The following is a 14191-nucleotide window of genomic DNA, read 5'->3' as shown; positions in this document are numbered from 1 at the left end:
TGTGTACGCCAAGACAAATATTCCTGAATCTGTGCATTCTCAACTGTCAAAGCAGAAAGCTACTGGATTTGGGGAAAATTAATTGTTTTGTTGCTATTTCCTTTCTAACAGTCCAGTTAAAAAGCTGAAGTTAAGTAATTACTTGTGTCATGATAAACTTTTAAACGCCAAAGTTCTTGGAGAAATTATGTCCTGAAACCGTTTTATTTTACTTTCGAAGACACCTCACTTTAGAGGACACCTCACTTAAGTGACAGTTCTGTGAGTACTGGAGGCGACAGTTTGTTCAAAATTAGAGATATTTGCGATATAGTTCCCACCATGTTTTGCAGTGTGTTTATTTCACATCATAAGCTTTGCACTGATGGTAAGTCTCTTGATGTTGAAAGGTTGATTATCTTTTAAACAATTTATTCTATGGAAGCAAATTAGATTCGGAATAAAGACATTTGTGCTTTTTGACTATCAGACTGGATACATTTTGGATATCGCTGATCTACAGGTGCAACAGAATGTGGTTTTCACGATTTAGGGAAAAGTGGCGACATAGTGGCAGCACTTATGAGACCATGTATGTAACAAGGGCATACTCTGCTGACAACTGGTATTCCAGACCAGACATGTTTCTCTGGCTTCACAACCAGGTGCGGCATTGTTCGTAAGAATGGGCACAATGTTCCAAAACTGCAAAAGAAATTGAAACGAGGAGAAACTGAGTTTAAGTCAACTGACGAGATGCTTGCTATCAAGTGATGTGATAAAAGAGAAATGTGGACGCTGACAACGTGTAACACAACACAAATGGTTGAAACGAAGAAGACATAAGACTGAAAAAAAAAAAGAAAGATTGTATGCGCGGTATTCAAAAGAAAATGTACGAAACACCACTGTGCCTAACTGAACTCTTTATTCAAAAGTAAACACCAGAGACCTGAGCACAACTAGCCCATTGTTTCACGAGTCGAATGTTTCCCCTTTGCCAAAATTCCTGTGATGTGGCAGGAGCCAGTCCTCCACTGTGTCCTTCAGTTCATCATCAGAGTTGAAGCGCTTCCCTTCAAGATATATTTTTAGTGGACCAAACACATAGAAACTGCAAGGTGCCACATTTGTGCTGTAGAGTGGATGCTCAAGCTGGTCCCACTTAAATTTCAACATTACACTACGTGTGACCTTGGAAATGTGTGGGTGCTTGTTATCACGGAGCAGAATCACTCTCTCTGTGAGCAGCCACTGTTTGCTCTTGATGGACTTGCATAGGCTACACTGTGTCTCAGTACACATCCAGTGTTAACGGTTTTTCCATGTTTGATGAATTCGGCGAGTATTAGGCCTTGGATGCTGAAAAAAATGGTGAGTACCACCTTGCCTGCTAAGGGCACAGCTTTGAATTTTTTATGAAGAGGTTACACCTGTGCAAAACCACACCAGACACTACATTCGCATCTTACTACATTAAATCAAAGTGGCATACGCAAATTTCAACCTGTTCAGGTTGTTACGACGTTCTGTACCTTTTCATCTGAACACTCCTCACAGTTGACAGTTGCGACACACTTCTGGGTTCATACATACTATGTGTACAAACCAGTGTTCAGATGCTTTAAGTTTTGGTGTCTGAAGTACCTCCACACATGATCAAATACGCTGGCAACAAACAGGTTTGGTGTTCTACAATATCTACACGTGATTCACTTCACCAGTTACACAGAAACTGGAAATATTCATCACTTTTCAATGTGATGAAATTATTGTAACATGATACAAAAAAATTATGTTTTGGTACCTTGATTTTAAGCCCTGAAAATTGACTACTGGTGTATACAAGAATTTAATGCACATATTGAGTACTGTAGGAAGTACTCAAACTATTCGGTTTACTCACTTTGGAGCATCAGACCAAATGAAGAAGTATGCTGGCAAGAAACAGACTTGCTGTTCTGTTTCAGATGATGTTATATCTATTTTGTACATTATGTAATTATGTAGCATATGTTGCACAGGTAAAACTGCACTTTTACACATTCGTCTTCTAATGATACGCCAAATTAATTCAATGTAACATACGCAATTATAGTCATGAATCACAATTTTTGGCTGTGACTACTGTCTAGGGACATGAAAAGGATTGAAAATACATACCGCACTTTTTACGAAGTATTTAAACACTAAAATATTCTGAGACTTAAGTGTCTCTATCTAGATGAAGTAGTATGCTGGCATCATATGGATACGATTCTGCATATGCAGCAATACTTACTCCATGAATGAAGTAAATACACAGCCTACATATTATCAGTTCATAAAAAATTATACAGATTCACCTATTAAGGTATCATCAAAGTATCCCAACAAAAAGGAAAGATTTTCGTATTTGGAAACATTAATTTCTGGCTCTGAAGTTTGTCTCAGAACAAATCATTTTATTTATATACTCTTAAGGTATTCAGGTGCATCAATAGTGTGTTTCAGCAAACACTTCATTTCCCTTTTGAATGACTTATTGTGCTAGCATGCACCAAGACAGGGGCGAACTGAAGAGAGTGGACATGCAGACTGTACAGCATTTAGCTCACAAACTATGGCTGAAATATTCAAAAGGAGGGCAGAAGGCTGCTGCAGGTTATTCAGCAGGCTGAAAGCTGTCCCCACAGAATGAACGTCTGTGGCAGCAGAAGGGTTAATGGTAACACTATTTTTAGACTTCCTTTGTGGGAAACATTTAAAGGTAAATTTCTAAAATTTTGGCTTTGATATTGTTATTTCTTGATATTTTAGGAGAAGTCTTGCAATAGGATAACTTTGGAGTTATTAATAGCTTCAAACACTTCCTTCCTGGTAGCGCACTGCTTTGATTAATATGTACCCATCTGCTAGTTTACGCATACCTGTTTCTCAACAGATGCTGTTTCTTAAAAAGTTTCTGATGTCACTGTTTGTATATTGAGGAGGATCTCTGCTTAGTGGTACTGTTAGACACAAATTTTTGCAGAGCTTGATCAACTATTGCTCAAACTGGAGACAGAAATCATGAAGTGGATTAAATGATTCCAGCTCCTATCTGAGAAATGAATCCATAAATTGTTAAATGTATTCTAAATGAATACACAGACACATTGGGGTTTTTCAGCTCTCCTGCTCTCACTTTGTTAAGGGATGTCACTACTTGTGCACACCTGTACTAACAATGATTAATAGAACTCCTCTTTTCAGTATCGAATGTTTTATGCTTTCCAACAGTGGAACTGTATTACAGTGACTCTGGTTAACACACAACGCAAGACTTGATTGATAATAGGAAACCAATTCTTCGGAAGACTGTTACCCACTTCTTTTTATTTTCATGTTCTCTGTTATTTCCAAGTGCCTGTATTAGAGAACTTTTTAGAGGTTTCGAAATAGTTTTCTCTCTTTTTGGCATTGCAGGAAATTTCAATGCTCCAAATAGTGTTACTATTTGGAACAATGTGTTAGTAGGACCATCCTCTACTAAGTCGAATGTAATGGAGGCTGTCTAATTTAGAAGGGCATGATGCATTCTTTTGCATTTTAAGAGAGGATTCTGTTTAAGAAATTAATGTTATGTGCAAACTACAAAACCCCAACATTCACCAAATCATGTGGGAGAGGTGTCAAAAAGACTGCAAAATTATTAGAGCATTTATCAGTAAAACATGAAAGAATCTGTTGTAAATGCTATGGGTCACTTTAAGAAATGTCATACCTATCTACAAGTTTTAAAGATGCTTTAGCATCTTCACTATGCTGCTTTGATTTTTTCTCAGAAACCATCTCATGGGGACGAGGATCTGGTAGCCCACTTTGCCTCAAAGTTTCTCTAACTTCATTTACTAGGACTGATGCTCTCTTGCAGCACACCTCCTTAGGCAGTAAGCTCTCCACCTCAAACTCTACTTCCACAACTGAATGTTTAATAATTGGTTTGCTTGCTTTTATTATTTCAACTCTGTTAAGTTGAAAGGCATCCGACAACTGTGTAGTTACTGGATTTTCTGTAACAAAGAAAACAAATATTAAATAAAATTAAATAGAAAGATCCTTAGTCATTTCATTTGACACAAAATGTATGCCTACCGTAAGGCAATATTTACATTTTATGGCTTTTGCAGTATATTTTGCTATTTATGTAACTAACTCTTCCCAAAATAGTGACTCATACAGTCTCAGTTTCAGTTTCAAACTGAGTACAAGTTTCTTATTAAAACAAGAACTGTTAATCTTGTATGATATAGTGCATTTTCACTGATTTGGCAATAACCGGTGAAACCTTTTTTTGCTAAAACTGAGGAAACCTATAGATTAAACAACAGTTAAGTATGTTTGACATTTGTGATAAATATTACTATTAAAGTACAATACATGCCAGCAGTAACCTACAGCTTCGAAATGTGTAACTTGTGTGTCCATTGGCAGTACTACACATTTCACCTCCTGAATAACCAACAAATCTGTCAATTTACGAGATCATGCTGAAAAGTAATGCCTTCAAATTTTTTGTTCTCTTCTCAATATTAGTTAAGGTATGTCATGCATATTACTAGGTCACCTTCCCTGCTTCACTGACCCAAGTTGCAGCCTACCAACACTAGAGGGCTCCGAATTGTAGCGTATAACATGGTGATGAGTAACATAACTTATGTTGGGTGTGTGAGAAACGGCATGCTGTAATCAACTTATGAATTCGAAGAGGTCATTCAAACACGGTGGATGAAAGGTCATTCACACATTGAGCACTTCTCCTTCAGCATGACAATGCCAGACCACACACAACTGCTGCAACCTCTGCAACAATCTGACATTTGGATTCACTGCCTTCAATCATCCTCCATACAGTCCTGACTAGACCCCATCTGATTTTCATTTGTTTCCAAAACTCAAAGAATACCTTGGAGGACTTCACTTTGATAGTGATGAATTGGTGCAAGCATAAATGAGACTGAGCATCCGTCAACAATGTCAAACATTCTACAGGGGACCAAAAAGCAGACAATTCAGTTACACAAAATTTGAAGTAACAAGATACTTTGTAAAATATTTGAACATTGAGTTCACTTTTTCACCTTTTCTCTCGTCATGGGTACCAATGAATAAGTATGCTCTATTTTCACAATCTCCAAGAAAAAGTAAGAATAGCTACACCGTACATGTACAACACTATTTATGGCATTTGTCTAATTGAGAAACTATAGGTACATACTGTCAAATTCTTGTCATCTTTTTTTCTCCAAACAGTACAATTACATACATATTGTAGAACAGTATTGTCCTCATTGAATTAGTACGTCACGTAATAGTACATACAATGATCTTAATAAACACTCCTATGTACTATTCTTTGAAACACTAAGTTTTGATCATAGCACATTTTATTTACAACAATTCTTATCAATTACACATTTTACTTCTATACATCAATTTGAAAAGAAAATCATTAATTATTGTTTGTCAGACTGTTGGTCATAATATTATGACACACTCTGAAAACACCACACACAAAGTAGCCTGAAATGCCATGCAGACATCACAAATGGCAGCAAATCTCTTGAGAACCGCAACTGCAGCTGCAACTTCAGCACCGGATGGTGGTGTCGTATCATAATGTTTCACCTCACAGCGTGACATTAAAGTGCCATCATTCTCTTCTGTATCATCAGCGGTATTAATGACTGGTTCTTCAGCAGGACCAATAATATCTGGTTGCATCCAGTTTTCTAAGTCTTCTATACTGACAGTACAAGAGGGCACCAACTGGGTTTAAAGCCTGCAGAAGAGCAGCATCAGAATCAAAAGTTTTACCTGATTTATAAGTTCAGATGTTGAATCATAGATTTCCTCGTCAATTTCAGTGGTGGTATCAGCTGCTGTCCTAGCCTTCTTAAAACAGTTAGTTATGGTGTCTGTTGAAATTTCATCCCAAGCAGCAGATATGTTGCTGACATCTTGCAATACATCTACATCTACATCTACATCCATACTCCGCAAGCCACCTGACGGTGTGTAGCGGAGGGTACCCTGAGTACCTCTATCGGTTCTCCCTTCTATTCCAGTCTCGTATTGTTCGTGGAAAGAAGGATTGTCGGTATGCTTCTGTGTGGGCTCTAATCTCTCTGATTTTATTCTCATGGTCTCTTCGCGAGATATACGCAGGAGGGAGCAATATACTGCTTGACTCTTCGGTGAAGGTATGTTCTCGAAACTTTAACAAAAGCCCGTCCCGAGCTACTGAGTGTCTCTCCTGCGGAGTCTTCCACTAGAGTTTATCTATCATCTCCGTAACGCTTTCGCGATTACTAAATGATCCTGTAACGAAGCGCACTGCTCTCCGTTGGATCTTCTCTATCTCTTCTATCAACCCTATCTGGTACAGATCCCACACTGCTGAGCAGTATTCAAGCAGTGGGCGAACAAGCGTACTGTAACCTACGTCCTTTGTTTTCGGATTGCATTTCCTTAGGATTCTTCCAATGAATCTCAGTCTGGCATCTGCTTTACCGACGATCAACTTTATATGATCATTCCATTTTAAATCCCTCCTAATGCGTACTCCCAGATAATTTATGGAATTAACTGCTTCCAGTTGCTGACCTGCTATTTTGTAGCTAAATGATAAGGGATCTATCTTTCTATGTATTCGCAGCACATTACACTTGTCTACATTGAGATTCAATTGCTATTCCCTGCACCATGCGTCAATTCGCTGCAGATCCTCCTGTATTTCAGTACAATTTTCCATTGTTACAACCTCTCGATACACCACAGCATCATCTGCAAAAAGCCTCAGTGAACTTCCAATGTCATCCACAAGGTCATTTATGTATATTGTGAATAGCAACGGTCCTGCAACACTCCCCTGCGGCACACCTGAAATCACTCTCACTTCGGAAGACTTCTCTCCATTGAGAATGACATGCTGCGTTCTGTTATCTAGGAACTCTTCAATCCAATCACACAATTGGTCTGACAGTCCATATGCTCTTACTTTGTTCATTAAACGACTGTGGGGAACTGTACCGAATGCCTTGTGGAAGTCAAGAAACACGGCAGCTACCTGTGAACCCGTGTCTATGGCCCTCAGAGTCTCGTGGACGAATAGCGCGAGCTGGGTTTCACACGACCGTGTTTTTCGAAACCCATAATGATTCCTACAAAGTAGATTTCTAGTCTCCAGAAAAGTCATTATACTCTAACATAATACGTGTTCCAAAATTCTACAACTGATCGACGTTAGAGATATAGGTCTATAGTTCTGCACATCTGTTCGATGTCCCTTCTTGAAAACAGGGATGACCTGTGCCCTTTTCCAATCCTTTGGAACGCTACGCTCTTCTAGAGACCTACGGTACACCACTGCAAGAAGGGGGACAAGTTCCTTCGCGTACTCTGTGTAAAAATCGAACTGGTATCCCATCAGGTCCAGCGGCCTTTCCTCTTTTGAGCGATTTTAATTGTTTCTCTATCCCCCTGTCGTCTATTTCTATATCTACCATTTTGTCATCTGTACGACAATCTAGAGAAGGAACTACAGTGCAGTCTTCCTCTGTGAAACAGCTTTGGAAAAAGACATTTAGTATTTCTGCCTTTAGTCTGTCATCCTCTGTTTCAGTACCATTTTGGTCACAGAGTGTCTGGACATTTTGTTTTGACCCACCTACTGCTTTGACATAAGACCAAAATTTCTTAGGATTTTCTGCCAAGTCAGTACACAGAACTTTACTTTCGAATTCATTGAACGCCTCTCGCATAGCCCTCCTCACACTACATTTCGCTTCGCGTAATTTTTGTTTGTCTGCAAGGCTTTGGCTATGTTTATGTTTGCTGTGAAGTTCCCTTTGCTTCCGCAGCAGTTTTCTAACTCGGTTGTTGTACCACGGTGGCTCTTTTCCATCTCTTACGATCTTGCTTGGCACATACTCATCTAACGCATATTGTACGATGGTTTTGAACTTTGTCCACTGATCCTCAACACTATCTGTACTTGAGACAAAACTTTTGTGTTGAGCTGTCAGGTACTCTGTAATCTGCTTTTTGTCACTTTTGCTAAACAGAAAAATCTTCCTACCTTTTTTAATATTTCTATTTACGGCTGAAATCATCGATTACAATGTGGAATTGTTTCTTGTAATTTGATTACACTGCTAGCAGCCCCAATAAGTTGGCTTCTGTAATTACACTTGACTGAGGCTATTTTTCCTCAGTCTAATGGCTGCAGAGGGCTCACACTGTTAGCTGGTAAGAAGATGACTTCTTCTGTGTTCAGAAATTCCAGGCGATCTAACTGATGTGCCGAGGAGTGCTCCAAAGTTAGCAAACTATTTCTCTTCCTCGCTGCCATTTGTCGTTGAGCCTTCAAGAGCCAGCTACTGAAGAAAGATTCAGTCATTTCAGCTTTATTGTTATTCTCATATTGGCAGGCAGACTGGATAGGTTGAATGAAATTACGAGTACAATGAAATCCAGACCATTAGCTGATTACAGGCATCGATAAATATCAACGGGGACAGTTCAAAATGTGTGCCCCGACCGGGATTCGAACCTAGGACCTCCTGCTTAGATGGCAGATGCTCTATCCGACAGAGCCACTGAGGACACAGAGGATAGTGCGACTGTAGGGGCTTATCTTTGGCATGCTCCCCGTGACTCCCAAATTTCCAACTTACTGTCCACACACTTCATTTGCAGTGCCCCTGCCCACTATGCTCAGGAGCACAACAAATGTAGTGTGTGGACAGTAAGTTGGAAATGTGGGTCTCACGGGAAGCATTCCAGATATAAGTCCCTGCAGTCACACTATCCTCTGTGTCCTCGATGGCTGTCGGATAGAGCGCCTGCCCTGTATGTAGGAGATCCTGGGTTCGAGTCCCGGTCAGGGCACTCAACGCCTGTAAGCATCTAATGGTCTGGATTTCATTGTACTCATAATTTCATTCTTTGAAAGCCGCACAATCATCAACGGTATCTGTTCTTTCGGACATGTCCAAATGAACAGATACCATCTTCATACGGATAGGTTGAAGTTTTTAAAATAATGTGGATTCTTGTATTTTACAATCACTAATGGTTTGAGCTTCTCAGAACCACCTGAATTACAACGTAAGACCAGTGCCAGTCTCTACATGCTGTGTTTTCCTCCCTTACATTTTTTGCCCTTGACCTGTAGGGTTATTCAGGCATCAAGTTATAGGAAACACCAGCTTCATCCATATTATACACATCTCTTGGGTATGAGAAAGTTTGGACTGAAATTCTCCATGTTCACTCATTGGCATCTTCCTTCTTTACTCTATGTTTCTCCACACAGACAATGACAGCACTGTGATTTTATGCCTGTCCTGAAAATGCCTTAGCCAGCCTGCGGAAAACAGCTAGTATGGATTAACCAAGTTTGCGGCATATTCGATTTCAAAATAACAATGGTCTACTGTATTAAAAGTGTTCCCTTATGGAAAATGGTCACTCAATAAATCTTATGCGAAGTTTCACATTGGTCAACATATTTCATCGAACATGAATTATTTTACCAAATAGTAGGAATTTCTCCCAAAAACATCCTGTTGATTTCTTTTAACTGGATCCAGTTTCAAATTGAGGATGGTTTTGTCTGTCCACTTATTGTATATTTCTGTGATTTTATGCCTGTCCTGAAAATGCCTTAGCCAGCCTGCGGAAAACAGCTAGTATGGATTAACCAAGTTTGCGGCATATTCGATTTCAAAATAACAAGGGTCTACTGTATTAAAAGTGTTCCCTTATGGAAAATGGTCACTCAATAAATCTTATGCTAAGTTTCACATTGGTCAACATATTTCATCGAACATGAATTATTTTACCAAATAGTACGAATTTCCCCCAAAAACATCCTGTTGATTTCTTTTAACAGGATCCAGTTCCAAATTGAGGATGGTTTTGTCCGCCCACTTATTGTATATTTCTGTCCCCGTGTACCACGCTGTTCCAACCATGACCCATGGGGCATAAGCACCTGTCAGCTCGTATTGGGCACGCACAGATGGTACGCTACAGTCCAGTGGTATTGATGAATCACATTCGTAACTCTGCCTGTGGGCACCCAGCTGCCAGCTTGCAGACAGTATACTGTGGAGTCTCAGCATATTTAGTGCGGGAAACGCGTACTTGCCTTTATTTATTGTGTTTCAAATAAGGGCGAACTTATTTCCTCCCCAGAAAATTGTTGTGCCTAGGAACGAAGAACATGGTGTTGTAAATGTATAAGGAGGGAACAGTTAGGAGTTTTAGTTTTTACAGCAGTATCTGCTATGATAATCATCACAAGAGAATGAAGCCTAATTTAATGGGAGCAATACAGCTGTACAATCAACATTCTCCATTCTAATGCTGTTGTACACTCATGATGTAAATACCTAACACTAGAATCAAGTAACAGACATTCTCCATTCTAACACTGTAACATTCCGTAAGAACATGTTTTGTTCATTTATAAACTGTGCAAACAAATTAAGGACTATGAAAAATCACAATATTCTCACTACACACAGCCATTACAGTGTGTATATCAATCACTTATGAAACCATTACCATTTTTCACATCTGTGAACCCATTCAACATCAACACCATTATAGGTGTGGTTAAGCTTCATCAAGTGTAATCAGTTAATCTATAATCAGAAAGTGCTCTTTTCCAAACCACAGACTATATGAGGTAGCATCTCCAGCAAACTTTGTCAAGGAAGTGCTGGGCTGTTTCAACATACCAAAAAATCCAATAGAATAACTGTAGTAAAATTTCTTCAACAGAAGCACACTTAAATTATTCCTGGACTGAAAAAGAAGCTTCTTCATTATTAACATGCTTGGAAAGTTCCATCAGTTTATTTAACCCCTGTAGGCCACGATTAGTGCAACTCAGTATGGTTAAAAATGTTGAACGTATTGGTCACTATTCACATTGCTGAGGTTGGAAACCTATAAATTACAGATAGGAAATCATTATCACTCAACTGTCAAACTCGGAAAATAAACACAATGGCATGCCTAAAATCATTTGTGTTTCGAACTACACAGATTGGTTGTGCCACTCAGTAATTTGACAAGCACTGCACACTGAAATTATTTTAATTTGTTAATGTGTAACACCACATACATGTTCAACAGAATGTGGCCCTCTGCAAGTAAGTCCACATTATGCCTTTTTTTCTAGTACTCAGACACACAACTTCAGAAACACATCAGGCACTGGCTGAATGCATGCAATGATTGATTAAGCTGTCATGAACCCCAGAATTGGTTTGAACGCCACAGTGCTTTACTAGGTGTTATCATAACAGAGCTGGTATGCCCTTGCTTTCCTCCCACCTCTGAAATGACTTACACAGAAAGTTACAGGAGGACCTACAGCTTAATGTGGACTCGGAATCCAGATGTAATATAACATTTTTCACATTAATGGACATTGCTAGCAGTGATAAGTGACTAGAAAAATCCTAGGACATATCAGACTTTTGGATCCATGGACTGGCAGATAACCACTGAGACAGTCTAGACACACTACAATGTTGCTACATAATCTCAATGCCTCTGAAAGCCAATGTCACTGCACAATTATGGTATTCTGTTCACAAAACTGATAAAGAGTAACTCAAGGCATGAAAGGTTATGTGTAAAGAAAATTCTAGAGATTGTGGCTGTTAGTTATGAATCATTACCTGGAAATGAAATATTTACACACATACATCTACATCTACATGATTACTCTACAATTCACATTTAAGTGCTTGGCAGAGGGTTCATCGAACCACAATCATACTATCACCCTACCATTCCACTCCCGAACAGCGCGCGGGAAAAACGAACACCTAAACCTTTCTGTTCGAGCTCTGATTTCTCTTATTTTATTTTGATGATCATTCATACCTATGTAGGTTGGGCTCAACAAAATATTTTCGCATTCGGAAGAGAAAGTTGGTGACTGAAATTTCGTAAATAGATCTCGCCGTGACGAACAACGTCTTTGCTTTAATGACTTCCATCCCAACTTGCGTATCATATCTGCCACACTCTCCCCCCTATTACGTGATAATACAAAACTAGCTGCCCTTTTTTGCACCCTTTCGATGTCCTCCGTCAATCCCACCTGGCAAGGATCCCACACCGCGCAGAAATATTCTAACAGAGGACGAATGAGTGTAGTGTAAGCTGTCTCTTTAGTGGACTTGTTGCATCTTCTAAGTGTCCTGCCAATGAAACGCAACCTTTGGCTCGCCTTCCCCACAATATTATCTATGTGGTCTTTCCAACTGAAGTTGTTCGTGATTTTAACACCCAGGTACTTAGTTGAATTGACATCCTTGAGAATTGTACTATTTATCGAGTAATCGAATTCCAACGGATTTCTTTTGGAACTCATGTGGATCACCTCACACTTTTCGTTATTTAGCGTCAACTGCCACCTGCCACACCATACAGCTATCTTTTCTAAATCGCTTTGCAACTGATACTGGTCTTCGGATGACTTTACTAGACGGTAAATTACAGCATCATCTGCGAACAACCTAAGAGAACTGCTGAGATTGTCACCCAAGTCATTTATATAGATCAGGAACAGCAGAGGTCCCAGGACGCATCACTGGGGAACACCTGATATCACTTCAGTTTTACTCGATGGTTTGCCATCTATTACTATGAACTGCGACCTTCCTGACAGGAAATCATGAATCCAGTCGCACAACTGAGACGATACCCCACAGGCCCACAGCTTGATTAGAAGCCGCTTGTGAGGAACGGTGTCAAAAGCTTTCCGGAAATCTAGAAATACGGAATCAACTTGAGATCCCCTGTCGATAGCAGCCATTACTTCCTGCGAATAAAGAGCTAGCTGCGTTGCACAAGAACGATGTTTTCTGAAACCATGCTGATTACGTATCAATAGATCATGCCCTTCGAGGCGATTCATAATGTTTGAATACAGTATATGCTCCAAAACCCTACTGCCAACTGACGTCAATGATATAGGTCTGTAGTTCGATGGATTACTCCTACTACCCTTCTTAAACACTGGTGCGACCTGTGCAATTTTCCAATCTGCAGGTACAAATCTATCGGTGAGCGAGCCGTTGTATATAATTGTTAAGTAGGGAGCTATTGTATCAGCGTAATCTGAAAGGAACCTAATCGGTATACAATCTGGACCTGAAGACTTGCCCGTATCAAGCGATTTGAGTTGCTTCGCAACCCCTAAGGTATCTACTTCTAAGAAACTCATGCTAGCAGCTGTTCGTGTTTCAAATTCTGGAATATTCCAGTCATCTTCCCTGGTGAAGAAATTTCGGAAAACTGCGTTCACTAACTCCACTTTAGCGGCACAGTCGTCGGTAACAGTACCATCGGCACTGCGCAGCGAAGGTATTGACTGCGTCTTGCCGCTTGTGTACTTTACATACGACCAGAATTTCTTCGGATTTTCTACCAAATTTTGAGACAATGTTTCGTTGTGGAACCTATTAAAGGCATCTCGTATTGAAGTCCGTGCCAAATTTCGCACGTCTGTAAATTTTAGCCAATCTTCGGGATTTCGCGTTCTCCTGAACTTCGCATGCTTTTTCCGTTGCCTCTGCAACAGCGTTCGGACCTGTTTTGTCTACCATGGGGGATCAGTTCCATGTTTTACCAGTTTATGAGGTACGAATCTCTCAATTGCTGTTGCTACTATATCTTTGAATTTGAGCCACAACTCGTCTACATTTGCATAGTCAGTTCGGAAGGAACGGAGATTGTCTCTTAGGAAGGCTTCTAGTGACACTTTATCCGCTTTTTTAAATAAAATTATTTTGTGTTCGTTTCTGGTGGATTTGGAAGAAACGGTATTGAGCCTAGCTATAACGACCTTGTGATCACTAATCCCTGTATCAGTCATGATGCTCTCTCTTAGCTCTGGATTGTTTGTGGCTAAGAGGTCAAGTGTGTTTTCGCAACCATTTACAATTCCCGTGGGTTCGTGGAAATAATTTTCGGAGAAAGCATTTAGGACAATCTCTAAAGATGTTTTCTGCCTACCACCGGTTTTGAACAAGTATTTTTGCCAACATATCGAGGGAAGGTTGAAGTCCCCACCAACTATAACCGTATGAGTGGGATATTTATTTGTTACGAGACTCAAATTTGTTCAGCAACTAAATCATTGGAGTCTGGGGGTCGG

General features: G+C 39.8%; 1 protein-coding gene across 1 annotated transcript in view; it reads right to left on the bottom strand.

Moving 5' to 3' along the window:
• The window catches only part of LOC126248109 (trafficking protein particle complex subunit 10), a 151384-nt gene that overhangs the window by 89864 nt on the left and 47329 nt on the right, over nucleotides 1-14191 (bottom strand). Inside the window, exon 11 of the mRNA XM_049948787.1 lies at nucleotides 3725-4013. Coding sequence (XP_049804744.1) covers nucleotides 3725-4013 — 289 coding nt within the window. The remainder of the gene's footprint in view (nucleotides 1-3724; nucleotides 4014-14191) is intronic.

Source organism: Schistocerca nitens, chromosome 3, assembly GCF_023898315.1.
Source record: "Schistocerca nitens isolate TAMUIC-IGC-003100 chromosome 3, iqSchNite1.1, whole genome shotgun sequence".
Taxonomy (NCBI): Eukaryota; Metazoa; Arthropoda; class Insecta; order Orthoptera; family Acrididae; genus Schistocerca; species Schistocerca nitens.
This window is presented reverse-complemented; position numbering and strand designations above follow the sequence as displayed.